Genomic DNA, 18,431 nt, shown 5'->3' with positions numbered 1-18,431 from the left:
GGAATCATCACGTAGCATGCTCATGGCCCATCTAACCCCTTTAAAATTTGCAAGTATATACGCACCCACACCGGACTTCTACCCATCTCCCACATATTGAGAAACAACAACTAAAATCTTTTAAAAATACTAAAGTTTATCTTAAAAGCGGCCGTGGGGGCAGAAATTCTTAAGTACTTAAGTCTCAGCATTTAGCAGCGTCTCATGTTTCAGTATTCGATGAATCAATGGAGTTCCTTTGATTTCGAAGGCCTTGTCCAACGCTCGAGAGGGAGCTTAATGTTAGAAGAGGAAACCGAACCGAAGACCCACTTCGCCCCCAGCGACGCTCGGCCCGCGGCTCCCTTAAGGCGTGTGGAGTGGGCGGAGTCCTGCCTTTAACCCCGCCCAGAGCCGAGGAGACCTGCGACCAATGAGAGGGGCGGTCCGAGGCGGAGCGACCTGCGTGCGGCGTGACGCAACCACGTCCGACGGGCTCTCCGCGGGTCGCGCGCTAGGACTTGAGGGTGTGGAGGTGAGAGCGGGGACGCACCACAGCTGCAGGGGTGGGATCGGGGTCCCGGGCGCTCCCGGGGGAAAGTCCTCGGGACTGTGCAGCGGAGCGGAGGGGTCGCCCGCCCCCAGCCTTCCCCGGGCCGAGTGGGCTGTGCTCAGTATGACCTGACTGATGCGGACGCAGCCCTGGGTCCAGGTCTCCGTCACCGCCAGGGCACCCCTGCCGCTCCACCGAGGCCTTGCGCGCCGCGAGGAGCCCGCGGGGTGGAAAGAAATGAGGGACAGCAGTAAAGGCCAGCGTTTGTGCGCGTTGAGCTCCTCGGAGCGCTCCTGTGAATAGGCCCTGTTGTTATTCCCATTTTGCAAAGGTGGGAACTGAGGCTTAGAGGAGTTAAACTTGCAGCGTTGTCAACTGTACAGATGGAGGTTGGGTAATTAAGGAAATAGGGAATCGTGTGAGCATCTCTAAAGTGGCGATCCCAGAAGGCCAACAAAAGCCGTTTTTGAACTTGGGCAGTTCTAGTGACAAAATGCATTTAGTGTGTCATAACCCCCCCCTAACATTCAGCGTTGAATTTTGTTTTCCAGGTGACCAGAGCCACCTGAAATGTCAATAGTTCGTTCGTCTGTCCATGCCAAATGGATCGTGGGGAAAGTGATTGGGACAGCAATGCAAAAAACCGCTAAAGTGAGAGTGACCAGGCTGGTTCTGGATCCCTATTTATTAAAGGTGAGAAACAGCCCTGTTTTCTGTTGGCGTTGATAAGTCACCCACACATCCTGGGTTCAGAGCAGAAAAACACTTCTCTGTCAGTAAACACACATGGAGCACCTGCTGCATGCCAGGTACTGGGCCGGTTTAACAAAGTGAATTATTCGTGGTGTGTACGCACATTCTGAGGACACAGAGAGCTCATTTCAGTTCAGTCTGGTAAGCACTGTAGTCTTTCTGTGTGCAATGTACTGTGGGAGCAGGAAGCGGGACACCTTCTTCATTCCCAGGTTGCTGAAGGAGCACATCCTCGATTTAGAGACATTTGAGCTGAATCTCAAAAAGGATTTTATCCAGAGGACCAGGTTGGGGGAAGTCATTCTGGCCACGATGAGTAGTAGTTTGTGGAAGTTCTTTTAGCCATGAGAGGGTAGGACATTCTACAGGAACAGCGGGTATTTGGGCAAGGGTGAGCCCAGAGTTTGGCACTAAGTAGGCACAATTGAATGGGTACAAGAACAACCAGAGCTGGACCGTGAAGAGTCTTTTATGTTGTATTTTGGATTTCATACTATAAGCAAAGGAAAGACAGACTTGGAGATGGATAGGTATGAGGATTGGAGGTAAGGAAATGGGTAAGGAGGCTATTGAGAAAGTCCAGGATGGAAACGATAAGGACCTGAACAGTCAGTCCTTGGAGCAGTGTGGAAAAGTAGATTTCAGAAAGGACAGAGCCCTTGCTTTGTTAGATGTGTAAGGGAGGGAGTGGGAAATGTCAAGGATGTTCTGCATTCAAGATGGTAGAAATGCCAGTTGTTATCTGGGATCAAACACAGGAGTGAGCTGAAAAGTGATGGCATGATTATTGACCTTAAACTTGGAAGACTTTAGTTTGAATACTGACCTGACTCTGTCGTTTACTAGCTATGCACATTACTTAGCCTCCCTGAGCCTGTTTTTCTCATTTGTAAGTGGGAGTACCTGCTGTGGAGGGGCTGCCTGGAGGAATAGATAATTCTAGTTATCCATGGTTTGTTTGCAATACGTTGGGCTAGACATGGAGCTAAGTGCTTTATGTATATTACTAGAGGCCTGATGCACGAAAATTCTTGCAAGAGCAGGCCTTCCTTCCTCCAGCTGCCGGCACCGGCTTCCCTCCGGCACCCGGGACCCGGGCTGCTTCCCTCCTCCTGCCGCCCACAGGCACCCGGGACCCCGGCTGGCTTCCCTCCAGCTCTGGCTTCGTCAGGAAGGACGTCCGGAAGACATCCGGTCTAATTAGCATATTACCCTTTTATTATTATAGAAGATGCTTAATTCTCTTGGTATCTTTAGAGGTGCAAATATTAGAGCCTCATTTTATGGTGGAAAAAGCCGAGCTTGGGGTTAAGTGATTTGTCCTCAATTACACAGCTAGTGGTGGCAGTAGCATGTTTATGGACTGGAGAGAAGGTGCCACTGGAGAGAAGAATTTAAGTAGTGTCAAGAAGGATGGTAATCGATAGAGCAAGAGTACTGAAGAGAATACACTGGAGAGCTTGGGGACAGGATCATCTCTGGAAAAGTCATTGCTGTTTTCCAGAAGTTAAGCAGCTAATTTTTGTATTGGAAACTGCCTTAAATATGTTACCTTCACCCCCCTGCCCCCCAAGTCCCAGCTTTTTTTCTGTGCATTGCTTTTTCATATTCTGTACTGCATTGCCAGATCACAGATGGGAACTGCTCATTTGTCCTTCTCTCAACAGTATTTTAATAAACGAAAAACCTACTTTGCTCATGATGCTCTTCAGCAGTGCACAGTTGGGGACATTGTGCTTCTCAAAGCTTTGCCTGTTCCACGAACGAAACATGTGAAACATGAGCTGGCTGAGATCGTTTTCAAAGTTGGACAAGTCATAGATCCAGTGTCTGGAAAACCTTGTGCAGGAACTGCCTACCTGGAGAGTCCAATCAGTTTGGAAACCACCCATCTAAACAAAACTCCAGAAGAACACAGTACCTCTTCAGAACAGTGAAGGAGGATTAGAAAAACCAGCCAGAGGGAACGGTTTATAAGTTTGCTTTATGGAAAAGAAATTTTTCTAAGTTTCATCACAAACTGATCAGTTTTTCTTCTGGTATTTATGAAATAGCTAAAAGTAAATGAATAAAGCGTTTGTTATAATTTTCCAAAAAGGTTTATGGTCATGTTTCAAATTTCCTTTTCAGTGAACATGCTTTCCTATTACACTAAATGTGTCTAGCAATCTGCTGCATTATTTTTTAAGCTCACTGTTTGAGATGTGTGTGTGTGTGTTTGTTTTTTTTCATTCAAAGGAATCTTGAATTTATTTTAGAACCTTTATTTGGAGAGAAGAAACCTTTTTGATACCATAAACAGGTAAGATCACATTAAGCGAAGGTTTTTGATGGTGTATATTCAAAATTAATTTTTTTCTCTGATTTAACCAATTCCAAACAGAAATAATCAACATGTTTGAGGCCCTAGCTGGTTTGGCTCGGTGGATAGAGTGTCGGCTTGTGGACTAAAGGGTCCCGGGTTCGATTCTGGTCAAGGGCACATGCCCAGGTTGTGGGCTTGATTCCCAGTCAGGAGTGTGCAGGAGGCAGCCAATTGATGATTCTCTCTCATCATTGATGTTTCTATCTCTCTCTACCTCTCCCTTCCTCTCTGAAATCAATAAAAATATATTTTTTTTAAAAGAAAGAAAATCAGTTAAATAAAATGGACATTGATGAATTTAAAACAAAGATTTAAAAAATAAAAAATAATAGTAAACATGCTTGGGGTCAGACTATCTCAGATTAAAATCCATATTAATAAGAATGTTGATATGTAGAAAATAAAACCTAAAAGTTCTGTGTTACTTTTTTTAGTACTGTATCCTAGGCAGCATTAAATAGGAAGGGGTTCTTAAAACCTGATACATTGATGAAGTTGTAGTACTTCTCACACGTGCATTTGAATTGGAAAGTTTCAGAGTTTTGTTGCTGTCCATTAATTATGATCATTTAAATTTTGACCTGAAGAAACAGAGTCGAGTTCAGTTTTCTGGCTCCTAGGCAGAGATTTGGATCACATTTCAACCTCAACTAATATGTGTATTATACAAGCACAGGGTTTCAACAGTGACCACAGGCACTCCCCCCCACCCCGCCACCTCCACCCCCCACCAGGACTCTTCATGGCAAACAAGCACATTGGTGGGAAGGAATTAGAGTAATTTCCCAAAAGAGATGAGATGGTGCTCGAACTGAATGTTAAAGGAAGAGTCTCCAGGCTAGTAGATGAGGGGTGTGGAAAGGGCATTTGAGGCAGAGGGAACAGTATCAAGTCCTCAAAGTATGAGAGACTTGAGCCATAACCAGAGGATTGCTGGAACATTTTGAACCAGGGTGGAAATCAGATAGATAAATAGGCAGTAATTATCCTCTAACTGGTACTAGGGTATTTAACATTTGTAAAAAGAGTGATATAACTAGATTCACGTTTCAATACAAGAAACAACATCAGTGTAGAGAATAAACTGGAAGGGGAAAGATCAGAGGTAGGAAGACTGGCCTGCTCAAAGACTGGTCCTAAGACGTAAACTGAGTTGGGCAGGGAAGATGAAAAGAGGTTGGATAGATGATGCTGCAAAGCAGAACTCTCAGGGCTTGGTACCAAGGAGGATAAGTCAAAGGGAAGCATTTAATGCTGTCTAGGTCTCTGGCAGGTGGGGCTATGAGGTAGCAGCTATCCTGGAAGGGACAGGACACCTGTCTAAGCCATCACTAAAAGCTCAAATATTTTTAAATGTTTACATATACTCTATCATTTTTACCTTTTAAGATAATTTTTTTTTAATATATTTTATTGATTTTTTACAGAGAGGAAGGGAGAGGGATAGAGAGTTAGAAACATCGATGAGAGAGAAACATCGATCAGCTGCCTCCTGCACACCCCCTACTGGGGATGTGCCCGCAACCAAGGTACATGCCCTTGACCGGAATCGAACCCGGGACCCCTCAGTCCGCAGGCCGACGCTCTATCCACTGAGCCAAACCGGTAAGGGCTTAAGATAATTTTTTAAATCGTGGTGTAAAAAGTATGCTTTAGGAATATGACCCATATTTAGTCTATGGTGTTGAATAACCTGTCACACACCTGTGAAATAAGAGTCCTCCCCCAGGAAAAAGCATTGGGTTAATGGAACTACAAAATGGAGCCCTGGCTGGTTTGGCTGAATGGATAGAGCGTCTGCCTTCAAACTGAAGGCTCCCGGTTCAATTCCGGTCTAGGGCACATACCTCAGTTGCAGGCTTAATCCCTGGCCTTCGTCAGGGTGCTTGCAGAAGGCAACCAATTGATGTGTCTCACATCAAGGTTTCTCTCCCCCTCCCTTCCACTCTCTCTAAAAATCAATGGAAAAATATCCTGGGGTGAGGATTAACAAAAGAACAAAAAAATAATTGGAGAAAAATGCAGAATGAGTGGCCTAACGCTAAATAACAAAAGCAAGATCAGCAAAGAAATTTCTACCAAGTTTACAATTCAGGAAAATAGATTTGAAAGCATTTGTCTCCTGGAATGGAGCTGAGAATTGGGGACACGTGTGAGAAAGTTACCAGGGCGTATTAATATTACTGCCTTGAGGCCCTGTCTTCCGCTGTGCAGGACTGGGACCTGTCCTTTCTGCCCTGGGGATAGTTCACTTCAGCCTCTCCTGTGGATCTAGTCAGCCTCTCTGTAGCCTCACTGAGCACAAGCCAGTTGGGATCAGGAACTCTAAGCCACACAACCTCTATCCAGCCTCCTGTCCCAGTGTCCCTTGGCCTCCTTTACACTGGCCTTTAAGCGACAGATGCATCTCCCTGGTCTGGGCAAATCCTTGTTGCCACTCCTCCATACACAGGACCTATCTCTTTCCTTCTGGCTGCCTCCCTGCCAGATGAAGTTGTTCAGACATTGCCCCGGTCAGAAAACTGTACCACTTGAGCCCCAATGCTTCCTTCTCGGCCTCCAATATTGCCAACTTCAGAGAATCCCTCAGTCCGCAAGCCCAATTTTGGCCCCACCCCTTCTACCGAGACCTGCCTGGATCGCAGAGACCTCCCAGCTACCTAGTCCGAAGGGCATTCTTCTCTGGGCCTCTACAGATTCACACTGGCCTTGAAATGTTGCCTTTAATGGGTGGGCCTCTGCTGCTCCTTGCTTCTCCCCCCTTCTCTCACTGTCCAACTCCCTTTCTGCCCCCATTGTCTTAGTTGCAGTTTTCATGGTTACATGTGTGGCTCTTTTATCTTACAGCAGGATGCACTTTCCCCAAACAGTGCCATCCTGACTCACGCCTTTGTTTAAGTTGCTGCTTCTGCTGCTGGGAAATGTCCTCCCTTCCTCCCCTGGTCAGCTCCTCTTCCTCTGCCTGTGGTGTCAGCTCCCGAGCGTCTGCAGGTTGCACGCTCTCTACCTTGCTCCCTTCGCATCTTGTGACCCTGCCCACTTCAACACCTGACACACTTGACCCAATCACTTCCCATCCTGCCCCACTGGGCTGGGATGGCTTGAGGGCAAGGATGGAGCCAGAGCCCACCCATCGCTGCTGAAATGAGCCCAACAGTGTACTAGTTCCAAGCCTATGAGAACTTGAATATGTTTCCATCAGAATGCTTTTATTAGAGCTGTATGCAGGTGTTTACTTTTGTTTGTTTATGTGGAAAAGGCAATATGTATTTACATGGCACAAAATTTCAAAGGTATGCGGGGAGAAGCCTGCCTCCCACCTCTGTCCCCCAGGCCCTGGAGTCCCAGCAACACTGTCAGCCTTTTCCTTCCAGCCTTGCCCACGGTCCTGTGCGCACTCCTTTCGCGGGAGATCGCTGGTTCTTCTCGGGCTTCTGGCTCCTTTCTCGTGGCCGCCGGGCTTCCCCGCGCCGGGACGCACTGCGCACCGGGCCGCCGCGGCGCGCGCCTGCGCCCCCTGGCGGCCGTGCCCCGCGCAGCAGCGGCCGCGCGCCCCGCCCCGGCCGCCGCGGGCCTAGCCGAGGGAGGGGTCGCGGAGGCGGCCGCGGCGTCAGCGGCGGCCCGAGCGGTGGGAGCCACGGCGCCGGAGCAACATGGCGGCGCGAGTGCTGCACGCCCGCGGAGCGGCCTCCGCCGGCGGCCTCCTACAGCGGGCGGCCCCCTGCAGCCTCCTGCCCGGGCTCCGGTGAGCAGCGCCGCCCTTTCGGGGAGGGGCCGCCGCGGGGCGGAGGGCGCGGGGTCCCCGGCGCGGGTCTCCACCCCGGCCCGGCCACGCTCCCGCGGGGCAGTGCGGCCGGGGCGGCGGGGCCGGAGGCCGAGGTCAGTGGGGTCGGGGTGGGCGGGCGCCTCTTTGGGGTCCGAGCGCCTTCCCCTCGGGCTCAAGGTCACGGCGGGGACGGCGCTCGGCGCCAAGGCCACGTACGCCCGCTGTGCGAGCCCGGCCAGCGGGACCTTAACCCGGCGCGACCCGGAGCGGCGGCCGGACGGTGGGCGCGCGGCCGAGGCTGCAGGCCCTGCAGGCGGCCTGCCGGGGCCCGCCGGGCGCGCTGGGAGCGGCTCGCCCGCGCGGAGCCGCGATGTCTGCAGCTGCGGATACCACTTACCTCTCCGGCCGTGAGCGCTGCGCCCCCGAGGGAGGGGAGGGCAGGAGGAGGCCTCAGTCCTGGGAACAGTGTGACTTGCATTTAAAGTCGTGCATCAAAAAGTATTTACCATGATCCGCACTAGGTAGGCGTCGGGTTCATGTTTTAACTTTTTGTCTAACCTCGTTGGATTCAGTTCGGTTTTCTGAATCCATCACTTTGACATAATTCATGTCCTATTTTTTCACATTAAAAAAAAAAAGCCTGCAGTAACTTACACTAAAGTAGGTTTACTTTCTCGTTTGCATTGCATAATTTAAATGGCATGTTTTCATTTGTTGGCTTTTAATTAAATAAGGAGCCTCTAGAAAATACAGTTGAATAAGGAGCCTCTAGAAAATACAGTTGGCACCTACAAATGAAGAAGCGAAGAAACTACCTGTTTGTTAAACTCTTGCTTTATGTAACTTATTCCATTAAATCCCAGTAGCAATCTTAAGAAGTAAGTAATAGGATCTGCATTTTAGAGATGAGATCGGACCTCAAAGGGTGTGAGACACACCTAGAAAAGGCATTTTCCAGCCTGAACCCAAGTTTGTCTGGCTTCAGGCCCAGCACCCTTCCTAGGACTGATGCTCAACTTGTATTTCCAAATTTGATGTTTCCAAGTTAACAAATCAGCCTCCTTTTATATTTTTTGAAAATATCTTTTTATTAATTTTTTTTAGAGCAAGAGGAAGGGAGAGGGTAGAAACATCAGTGATGAGAGAGTCATCTACCGGCTGCTTCCTGCATGCCCCCCACTGGGGATCAGGCTCATAACCCAGACATGTACCACGACCTCCTGGTTCATATGTGGAAGCTCAACCACTGAGCCACACCAGCCGGGCAACCTCCTTTAATTTTTGTTCTGTTATTGAGCATCTACTTCGTGTCTTACTTTTTTCACACAGGTGATACGAGCCCATGAAATTCATATTTTCTTTCAGCTGAGGCTGAAGATATTTACTCAACATGTTTACCCACGGAGCCCAAGGTCACAAAGCCAGGAAACTGGAGAACTGGACCTGGGTCTGCCCAGTACCCTGACTTCCTGCTGGGGCCACATGCTCTTGAGCCTGGAGTCCTTATCTCTGTCCAACCTGTTGGCTTTCTGATGGCTCTCTCAGGTCCCCTGTCCTCTTTGACTACTCCCTGGGCTCTCCTCTGCCTTAACTGTACATGTTCTTTAGGACTCAGTCCCAGTTAATGATCTGATTCCGTCAGATATTGAATGTATATGATGTCTTTGAAGCCTAGAGAACTGAGCGTAATAGCCTTGGTCACAGCCTCAGGAGGCCGTAGACGTACAGATCTGCTGTGAGAGAAAACCGGGAACCTACCACACGAGGTCATGGAAGGCCTCTTCAAGAAGATGGTGTTAAGCCTGGCCATGTGGATCAGAGGTTGAGCATCAACCTATGAACTAGGAGGTCACAGCTCCATCTCCAGTGAGGGGCATGCAGGAATGATTTTGTTTCATCATTAATGTTTCTATCTCTCTCTCCCTCTCCCTTCCTCTCTGAAATCAATAAAAGTATACGTATTTTAAAAAGATGATGTTAGGCTGAGATCTAAAGAGTCAGTGTGCATGAAAGTCCTGAGCAGGAAGGAGTCAGGCATGCTGGGAAACGCCAGTGAAGTCTAGGAGGCTGGAGCACAGGAGTGAAGGGAAGACTGGCTAGAGGGCAGGTGACAGGGAGCAGGGGCCAGGTCATTCCAGGCCTTGCAAACCGTCTTAGAGAGCTTGGGTTTTATTCTGGAAGCTGTGGGAAACATTTGAAGGTATAAATTCTAGTGTGTCATGATCTGATCCTCAGTTTTTAAAGGATCAGTCTGACTATGGAAAGGGTACAGAATCAAGGGCAACGGCCAACTGAGTGGACGCTTGTGCCATTTACTGAGTTATTTGTTCCATTGGTATGTAAGTGCCCACCATAGGCTGGGTGCTATTATTGTAAACAGCGAATAAGGCACACAAGGTTCCCGCCATCTTGCTAGTAAGTCAGAAAGGGAGGAACAGGTGTGGGGTGGGGAGCAGTTTAAGATGGCTGGAATTCAGATGGGAAGGCCAAGTAGGCAAGCAGTTGGCCTAAACCAGCGGTTCTCAACCTGTGGGTCGCGACCATCGGAAAACACATATAGCATATCAGATATTTACATTACGATTCATAACAGCAAAATTACAGTTATGAAGTAGCAACAAAAATAATTTTATGGTTGGGGGTCACCACAACATGAGGAACTGTATTAAAGGGTCGCGGCATTAGGAAGGTTTGAGAACCACTGGCCTAAACCTATATGACTCTAACCTATCTGACTCCTTAAAGGAGATGTCTGGGCTACAGGAAACACTGGGGAGTTGTCGGCATATAGGAATACTAAATGTTGATAGATACACGGGTTTCAGTATACTGCTTTGTATTTGATTGAAAATTTTCGTAACAGTTTTTAAGTCATACAAATGAATGCTATTACTTTGAGAGATTATGGATAGAGAAAGGGCTGAGAAACAGCCTGGGATTTGTCAACATTTACAGGCCGGATAGAGGAAGAAGAGGCGGGCACGGGAGACAAAGGGAGCAGCCAGTGAGGTCGTTGTTATGTGACAGTGCCCAGAGGGGTAATTTCGAGGAAGAGTGGCCACCTGTGCCAGGTGCTGCTAAAAGGTTAAGGTGAAGAAGAAAACTGGACTTGCCAACAGGGGTAGTGTGGCTGACCTTGCAGGAGCGGCTTCGAGGGGAAGGAAAAAGTCTTCCCGGAATGCTTACCGGCCAGCACGTCTTACTTAGCTCTGCTCAGGGCCAGGCCCAGAGTTCCAGCTACTTAGTGGACATGCACTCGTGCCCCACGGGTGCCTGAGATGCTTATGGACCCAGAACTAAACTCCGCTTCCTCCTGCAGAGACTGCTTGCTTCTCCTGGGTTCTCTCTCCCCAGTAATGGAACATCTTCCAGAAACCAGAAGGCCTTCCCAAGCCCATCCCCTCCTGCTCCTCCCTTCTACCTCCAACACATCTTCACTCTGCCTTCAGAATGGCCACTCCCCTAGCTCAACTCGGCAACACACTCCCTGCCTTATTGCTGTAGTCCATCCGCCATGTCACTGCTCAGGCTGCTTTTTACATCTAGGATTTTTTTTTTTTTAAACTTGCTAGCATTGCACCATGTACCAGGTAGAATCCAGCTGATGGGCAAGCACGGTGCCCAGGAGCCTAACCACCCTGCCCCCCTTGCCCTCCCGTTATCTCAGTCGCCATTCTATTCTGCCTTACTTAACTCTTTGCTATTCTAGAAACATGCCATACAGTTTCATGACTCTGTGCCCCTGGACATGTTGTTCCCTTTGACTGGAATTATCGCCTGCCTTGTCCACCTGTTTTTCTTGTCCTCCAAGACAGGGCCAGAATGTCTCCACTGAAGTCCCTTTCGCTCCTCACAGGCCTTGAGCTCCCACAGTGTGTATGTGTGAGTCTGCAGTATCCGTGATCACTCTGGCTATTTACTGATCGTTTTTTCCCATGAGACTGAGCAGGCCAAGCATCTGGTTCACCTTTATATCCACAGAGCCCTGGCACATAATGCTTACTCTATTTAAAGTCTAGTGCTCCCATTCCAAGTACTATCCAGGCCCGCCCTTGCTTAGCTTGCAAGATCAGGTGCGTTCAGGGTGCTATGACTGTAAGGTAAAATGTGCTGCCCCCACCCCACCCTCTGTGAAGTGCTGTACAGCATATGTATGTGATCTTGTAAAGACCACTGATTGAAATGTTTGTCACTGTCATTGAAGAACCTCAGCCCCGCCTGCATCTTATCACCCTGACAGCTGTTGGCACAGCTGCTTCTACCCCTTCAATGATTCAGCTTGGACAGCTAGGTGACCTGGGCACATTAGGCAGCTTTGGTCACCTGACACTCGAAAGATTTCCGAGTTTCACAGTCAGTTGAAGATAATGCTGGGCCAGACTGTTTTGCAGTTGCTGCCAAAGTTCACAAGCACACGCCACTCAGGTTCTTGTGTGTCCTGTGACATTGACTTTTTCCTAGACTTACCTTTATTTTACAAAACATTTCCATATCTCTGACCTCATTTTACTCATTCTAAAGTATATACCTTTGGTCCTCGCCAATGTGGCTCTTTGGTTGAGTGTCAACCTATGAACCAAGAGGTTACAGTTCGATTTCCAGTCAGTGTGATTCTCTCTCATCGTTGATATTTCTATCTCTCCCTCTACCTTCCTCTCTGAAATCAATAAAAATGTATTAAAAAGTAAAATAAAGTATCTACCTTTGGTATTACTAAAATCTGGGGCAGATGCTCAGTGGGGGAGATTTGTGTTTGGGAGGTATCCCTTACTAGTAAAAATATTTTGAACTTTATAGATCTAGGTTCATACTTTTATTTTGTCACTTCTTAGCTCAGGTCATTTAACCTGTGTGAGCCAATCTTTTAAATTCGATAATAGCTACCTTGCTAGATTGTTCTGAGGACTAAATGAGTTGACAAACTACCTCGTCCAGTGCCTAGCAGCCAGTATATACTTGTCCTATCTAATAAAAGACAAAAAGGGTAATTAACCGTACCTCCGCTACACTTCCCATTGGCTAATCAGGGCAATATGCAAATTAACTGCCAACCAAGATGGCGGCCAGCAGCCATGCAGCTGAAGCGAACATGAGGCTTGTTTGCTCCAGTGATGGAGGAAGCCAAGGTTCCCCGCCTGCCGCGGCCTAGCTCTGAGCTCCGAAAGCAACAATGTTTCAATTATAGAAGCTAAACAAACCCTAGATACCTGCTTTCAGCCAGCTGAGGCCTCAGAGCTGGGAGGCCAGTGACGACAACAGAGTTTCAATTTATAGAAGGTAAATAAATCCCAGAATAAAAAAAAGAAAATAAAAGAAAAAAAGGAGAGGCTGGGAGCTTCAGTCCCGGCCAGCCTGAAAACGGCCCTCAACCCCTCACCCAGACTGGCCAGGCACCCCAGTGGGGGCCCCCCACCCTAAAAGGGGTGCAGGCAGCCTGAAAACAGCCATCAGCCCCTCATCCAGGCTGGCCAGGCACCCCAGTGGGGACCCCCACCCTTAAGGGGGTGTGACCAGCTGCAAACAGCCATCAACCCCTCACCCAGGTTGGCCAGGCACCCAAACGGGACCCCCACCCTGATCCGGGACACCCTTCAAGGCAAACCAGCCGGCCCCCACCTGTGCACCAGGCCTCTATCCTATATAGTAAAAGGGTAATATGCAAACTGACCCTAACAGCAGAAGGACTGGGAATGACTGGTCACTATGACACACTGACCACCAGGGGGCAGACGCTCAATGCAGGAGCTGCCCTGTGGTGGTCAGTCGCTCCCACATGGGGAAGCTCTGCTCAGCCACAAGCCAGGCTGATGGCTGCCAGTACAGCAGTGATGATGGGAGCCTCTCCTGCCTCCTCAGCAGCGCTAAGGATGTCTGACTGCAGCTTAGGTCTGCTCCCCACTGGCAAGTGGACATCCCCCAAGGGCTGCCGGGCTGCCACAGGGATGTCTGATTGCCATCTTAGGCCCAATCCCCCGGGGAGCAGGCCTAAGCCAGCAGGTGGTCATCCCCCAAGGGGTCCCAGACTGCGAGAGGGCACAGGCCGGGCTGAGGGACCCCTCCCCCTGAGTGCATAAATTTTTGTGCACTGGGCCTCTAGTTAACTTATTATACCCATAAGTTCTAAAGAGGAGGGAAAAAATTACTTTGGGAAATTTCCTAATGCTGATACTTTTAGAAACTTTCATTGAACTCCTTTCTTAATTGTTCATAATTGTTATTCATAGGTTCTTACAATTTATTTACAAGACAAAAAAATAAACAATTTCTGTTTAGTGAACTTAAAATCTAAAATAGAAAACAAGAATTATACAAAGTCCCATTAACAAACCTTAAAACGTTCTACTTTGTAACTCACTAATTTTATATACTTGCCATTTTGCTTCCTGATATTATGCAAACACTCCAAAATGTGGTGTGTTTAAGAGGCTAAACAAATTGACAAAACATTTTTATTTTTATTGAAATAAATTTAAGCATTACTCATTTGGTGAATTGCCTTCTTCAGAATGAGTTTATTTATATAATCAACCAGTGAATTGAAAACAGAAACAAATACCATATGTTTTAGGTTTTGCTAACGGGCTAATTGTTGTTATATATAATTTATCTTTTTATTTTAAAAGTTTAACACTTTCTTAATTCTCTGGAATTTTACATATGGTAAAAGCAAGATAGAAGAATTGTAAATATCTTTTCACAAATGTCATTTAAGATTACATATTGTTCTCCTTTGCACTTGTAAGAAAAATTGCATAATTGCTGTTAACTTATTTTGCTTGTTTACTATCAGCTTACAGCTTTTTAATCTTTGAAGGATTTGAAAAAGTATTTTTATATTTCTTGATCATTATAGAAAACGTTGATAATTTTATATTTATATATTTTAGTTTCTGTATTTGTAAGCTTACGTCATTCAAAGGTCTTTTTATCTGGTTTCTAGCTATTTGTAATAATATCCTATGAATTCGTTTTAAATTAAAAGAATCTCTTATGGGGAGAAAATTGCTTGTAATGTTTGTTCATTAAAGCAGCAACTCAATTTTTTTCTAGCATCGTCACTTACTAGCAGTTCACTTTGTGTATTTATGATACTGTTCAGTGCCTGCTTTTTCCACATAATTTCTCTCAGAGATATGTGCATGTAGATCTGGCTCATTCTTTTTAATGATTTCATTCTGTTCTGATTTGGGATATTCCCTAATTCATTTGACCCGTCCCTGTTAATGAATATCCAAATGGCCGGTATCAGGAGCAAACTGGAAACAAGGCAATAATGAACGTTTTTGTGCATTCATCTTGATGTACTTACCTAACTATAGCTGCCTGTAGGACATAACTACAAGTGCTATTATTGGGCCAAAAGGCCTACACAGTTTTAATTTTTTTTTAAATATATTTTTTTATTGACTTCAGAGTGGAAGGGAAAGGGAGAGAGAGTTAGGAACATCAATGAGAGAGAATCATTGATCAGCTGCCTCCTGCATGCCCCCCACTGGGGATCGAGCTCACAACCCAGGCATGTGCCCTTGACCACAATCGAACCCAGGACCCTCTAGTCTGTTCTATCCACTGAGTCAAACTAGACAGGGCCACAGTTTTAATTTTGATAAGATAATGTCTCACTGCCCTCTAGGGACATTACAACGATTTGTAATTCCACTTGGAAGAGTATGATAGTAGGCACTTAAAAAGAAACTCGGAGACACAGACAACAGAATGAACGGTGGTTACCAGAGGGGCAGTGGGTGGGAGGGAGGATGAAGAAACCAGACTTTGGGGTGATGAGCAAACAATAGAGTACACAAATGTCAAATTATAGTCTTGTACATCTGCAAATTATATAATGTTACTAGAGGGCCCGGTGCATGACATTCATGCACTGGGGAGGGGGGTGTCCCTCAGACTGGGCCAAAAGGGGCCCTCTTGCAGTCCAGGACCCCTCGGGGGATGTCTGCCTGCCGGCTTAGGCCCGGGTTGCAGGTTCAATCCCCAGTGTGGGGTGTGCAGGAGGGAGCCGATCAATTATTCTCTCTCATCATCGATGTTTCTATCTCTCTCTCCCCTCTACCTTCCTCTCTGAAATCAATAAAAGTATATATTTTTTAAAAATTGCTTTACAGCCTGACTGGCATGGCTCAGTGGTAGAACATTAACCTCTGAACCAGGAGGTCCCAGTTTGATTCCCAGTCACGGCACATACCCCGGTTACAGGCTCAACCCCCAGTTTGCGGTGTGCAGGAGGTAGCCAATCAATGAGTCTCTCTCATCATTGATATTTTTCTCTTTCTCCCTCTCTGAAAGCAATAAAAAACATTTTTTTAAAAAATTGCTTTACAGGAGGGAAAACAACATAGTGGAAATTGCAAAGATAAGCATGAGAACTCTGTTAGGAGAGCCACGAGTTACTGCCTTACACTTTATTCCTGCTGTTTAGAACTACATGATGGGAAAGCGGGCATTTTGTGGTATCCCAGGCTCTAGAGCAGTGCTTAGAATAGGTGCTCAAGGCATGCTTGCTGAATGGATCAGTGAATTTATGGAAACAGTGTGTCATGTGACACTACCTAGAGACACTGAAATCTTGGTACCTCCGGTGAAACTCAAATTTTTGTATTTATTATTCCATAGGGGGTTGGCGTCTTCCAGTCAGAGACCTCGAGAAGACAGCTGGTTAAAATCCTTATTTGTCCGGAAAGTTGATCCAAGAAAAGATGCTCACTCTAATCTCCTAGCCAAAAGGGAAACAAGCAGTCTATACAAAATACAGTGTGAGTGATAGGTCTGCTATCTTCACAGTTGACTTTTCTCCCTTTGTTCATAAGTTCATCGTGGAATTTTCTTTTGTTTCAGTTCACAATGTTAAACCGGAATGCCTAGAAGCATACAACAAAATTTGGTGTGTATACCAAACTATCGTTTACTTGGGGAAAATAATGATTTTAATATTTGTTAGTTCAGTCAGCACTTGATAGCAGAGTGAGATCTTTGTTCCATTTTCTTAAAGCTGAACGCTCAGAGGCTTCTTAAATTGAGCTCTGCATGGGATTACAAAGGGCATTTTGTAAGCACTCAGACAGTAAATCATCGCATAAGCTACAAACCTTAGGATGTTACTAGACTCAGGGTTGGAAGGAACCTTACAAGGTTGTCTAGTGCATCACCTCATCCAGTGCTTGAGCCCTTTCCGCACACCTTCCTGCCTGCCTGTGCCTAGACACACTCATACATTCCGTCTCTGGGCAGCTCTGAGTGTTAGGAGTTAGAACTTGTGTCTCTGCGACTTCCATTGTTTCCCATTTTACTTCTCAGTAAAACTGTCCCGTTTGCACGTAGCTGCCATTTCTTCCCACATCTTGCATTCACCAGGATGCAAGTCCCTTCAGCAGGTTCTCATGATTTGTGACCGATATGTACTTACAGAACTTGTAAACTTTTAGACTAAAGAGAAAAGTAAGTGTATCAGTTCTTAATTAAATTAATAGAAATAGTATTTTAATGAGCAAATATAATTTAAAAGCTTTTTTTTTTTTTACTTTTAAAATCTGCTACTTTCATAAGGAAAGAATGATTCTGTCACCAGAATCAGCAAAATTTTCAGAAGCAAAAACCTATTGTTTTATTTTTGGATGTGGTTTGTGAAATAACATTAGTAAAGAATTTCTTACTGCAGCACAATTTTCTTTGTTAAAAAATGCCCTTAAAAAAGGCAGACACTTATTTTCTAAATCTTTTCTCATAAAATGAAATTATTTCTCTGTGCTGATGTTTCCTTGAGTTATCTTCCCTGTCCTGTTTTTATTCATCTCCTGTCTCAGATTTCTGTCTGTTCATAATTCTATTTGGATGTCTTGCTCTTCCTTCAAACTCAACACATAGAATCACCTTGCTCTTTCAACATCGCTGTATGTGTCAATCACCATGGTTTTATTTAACCCTTTCCTTAGTTGTTTGTGATTAGTTACTAAAGGCTGTGTGTTCTCCATTTGACACGTATTTTAGTTCTCTGCTTTTTCCTTCTCCATCTCTCTTTCCCAGCCTGTTGAGCCCCATTTCCAACTACCTCCTTTCTGACTCCTTCCTGGACTTGTAGCTGTATCTGTACTTCCACCTCAACCTGTAATCCATTGTGCAAAACTTTGTCAGCTTGATCTGCTTGAGTTCTGTTTTCTCCTTCCTCTTGTTCTTTTTCTCCTTTCTCTGAAACTTCAGCAGCTCCTTGTTTGCAGTACTTAGAGACTTAACCCCTGCCTGGTTTGTTGGGGCCCCAACAATGAGGTTCTTTCCAGCCTATCTAGTTCTGGGTGTAGGTATTACCTACCTTACAACCTCCAGGTAAGGCCAGGGCTTCCAAAAGCAGGTTGGGGGCTTCCCACAAAGAGGGTTGGCTGCAAGTCCATGTGACTTTGTATTGGTGAAAACCTACGCCCCACTGGCAGTCCCCTTCCTGGACCCACCTGGGTCATTTGTACAGGCTTCCTCCTACACTGGCTCCAGTTCAGGGTTATTTACTTCCTGCTCATGCCATACGACCAAAAGGAAGCCCCTTTCATTTCCCTAACAATCCCAGCCCCGATTCCCATTAATCTCTTGGTTCTGAACATAAGTCTGTATGAGTCAGTACAATGACCACACCATGTGTATTTTTAGAAGATGGCATTTACTTTTATGGGTGTTTAGTTAGACATAGACCATTCTAACCTTTCCTCTGTTGACTGTTAGTATACACCAGTGATGGCGAACCTTTTGAGCTCGGTGTGTCAGCATTTTGAAAAACCCTAACTTAACTCTGGTGCCATGTCACATATAGAAATTTTTTGATCTTTGCAACCATAGTAAAACAAAGACTTATATTTTTGATATTTATTTTATATATTTAAATGCCATTTAACAAAGAAAAATTTAAAAAATGAGTTCGCGTGTCAGCTCTGACACGCATGTCATAGGTTCGCCATCACTGGTATACACCCTATCCTGGTGCCCCAGCTCTAGTGGTGACTATTAGTTTACTATCACTC

The 18,431-nt window shown here is 46.1% G+C and overlaps 2 protein-coding genes across 8 annotated transcripts in view; both read left to right on the top strand.

The window, feature by feature from the left end:
• Window positions 1–381: 381 nt before the first annotated feature.
• On the top strand, window positions 382–3,386 carry MRPS17 (mitochondrial ribosomal protein S17). 2 transcript variants are annotated; one of them, XM_036310648.1, is made up of 3 exons: window positions 382–514; window positions 1,084–1,225; window positions 2,953–3,386. In XM_036310648.1, the coding sequence occupies exons 2-3, from the start codon at window positions 1,103–1,105 to the stop codon at window positions 3,220–3,222; spliced, it is 393 nt and encodes a 130-aa protein (XP_036166541.1). In that variant the 5' UTR covers window positions 382–514; window positions 1,084–1,102; the 3' UTR covers window positions 3,223–3,386. The 2 variants fall into 2 exon arrangements, with proteins under 2 accessions (XP_036166541.1, XP_036166542.1); XM_036310649.1 differs by lacking the exon at window positions 382–514 and adding an exon at window positions 705–863.
• Window positions 3,387–6,899: 3,513 nt separating this feature from the next.
• Window positions 6,900–18,431, top strand: part of NIPSNAP2 (nipsnap homolog 2) — a 30,994-nt gene continuing 19,462 nt past the window's right edge. Inside the window, exons 1-3 of one of the 6 annotated variants that reach the window (XM_036308486.1) lie at window positions 7,213–7,395; window positions 16,045–16,184; window positions 16,267–16,312. In XM_036308486.1, coding sequence (XP_036164379.1) covers window positions 7,304–7,395; window positions 16,045–16,184; window positions 16,267–16,312 — 278 coding nt within the window. In that variant the 5' untranslated portion in view covers window positions 7,213–7,303. Of the gene's footprint in view, window positions 7,396–7,691; window positions 7,938–16,044; window positions 16,185–16,266; window positions 16,313–18,431 lie in introns of those variants that run through there. The other 5 variants (XM_036308487.1, XM_036308488.1, XM_036308491.1 and 2 more) reach the window with 5 other exon arrangements.

The sequence above is a fragment of the Myotis myotis genome, unplaced genomic scaffold, assembly GCF_014108235.1.
Source record: "Myotis myotis isolate mMyoMyo1 unplaced genomic scaffold, mMyoMyo1.p scaffold_m19_p_5, whole genome shotgun sequence".
Classification (NCBI taxonomy): domain Eukaryota; kingdom Metazoa; phylum Chordata; class Mammalia; order Chiroptera; family Vespertilionidae; genus Myotis; species Myotis myotis.
This window is presented reverse-complemented; position numbering and strand designations above follow the sequence as displayed.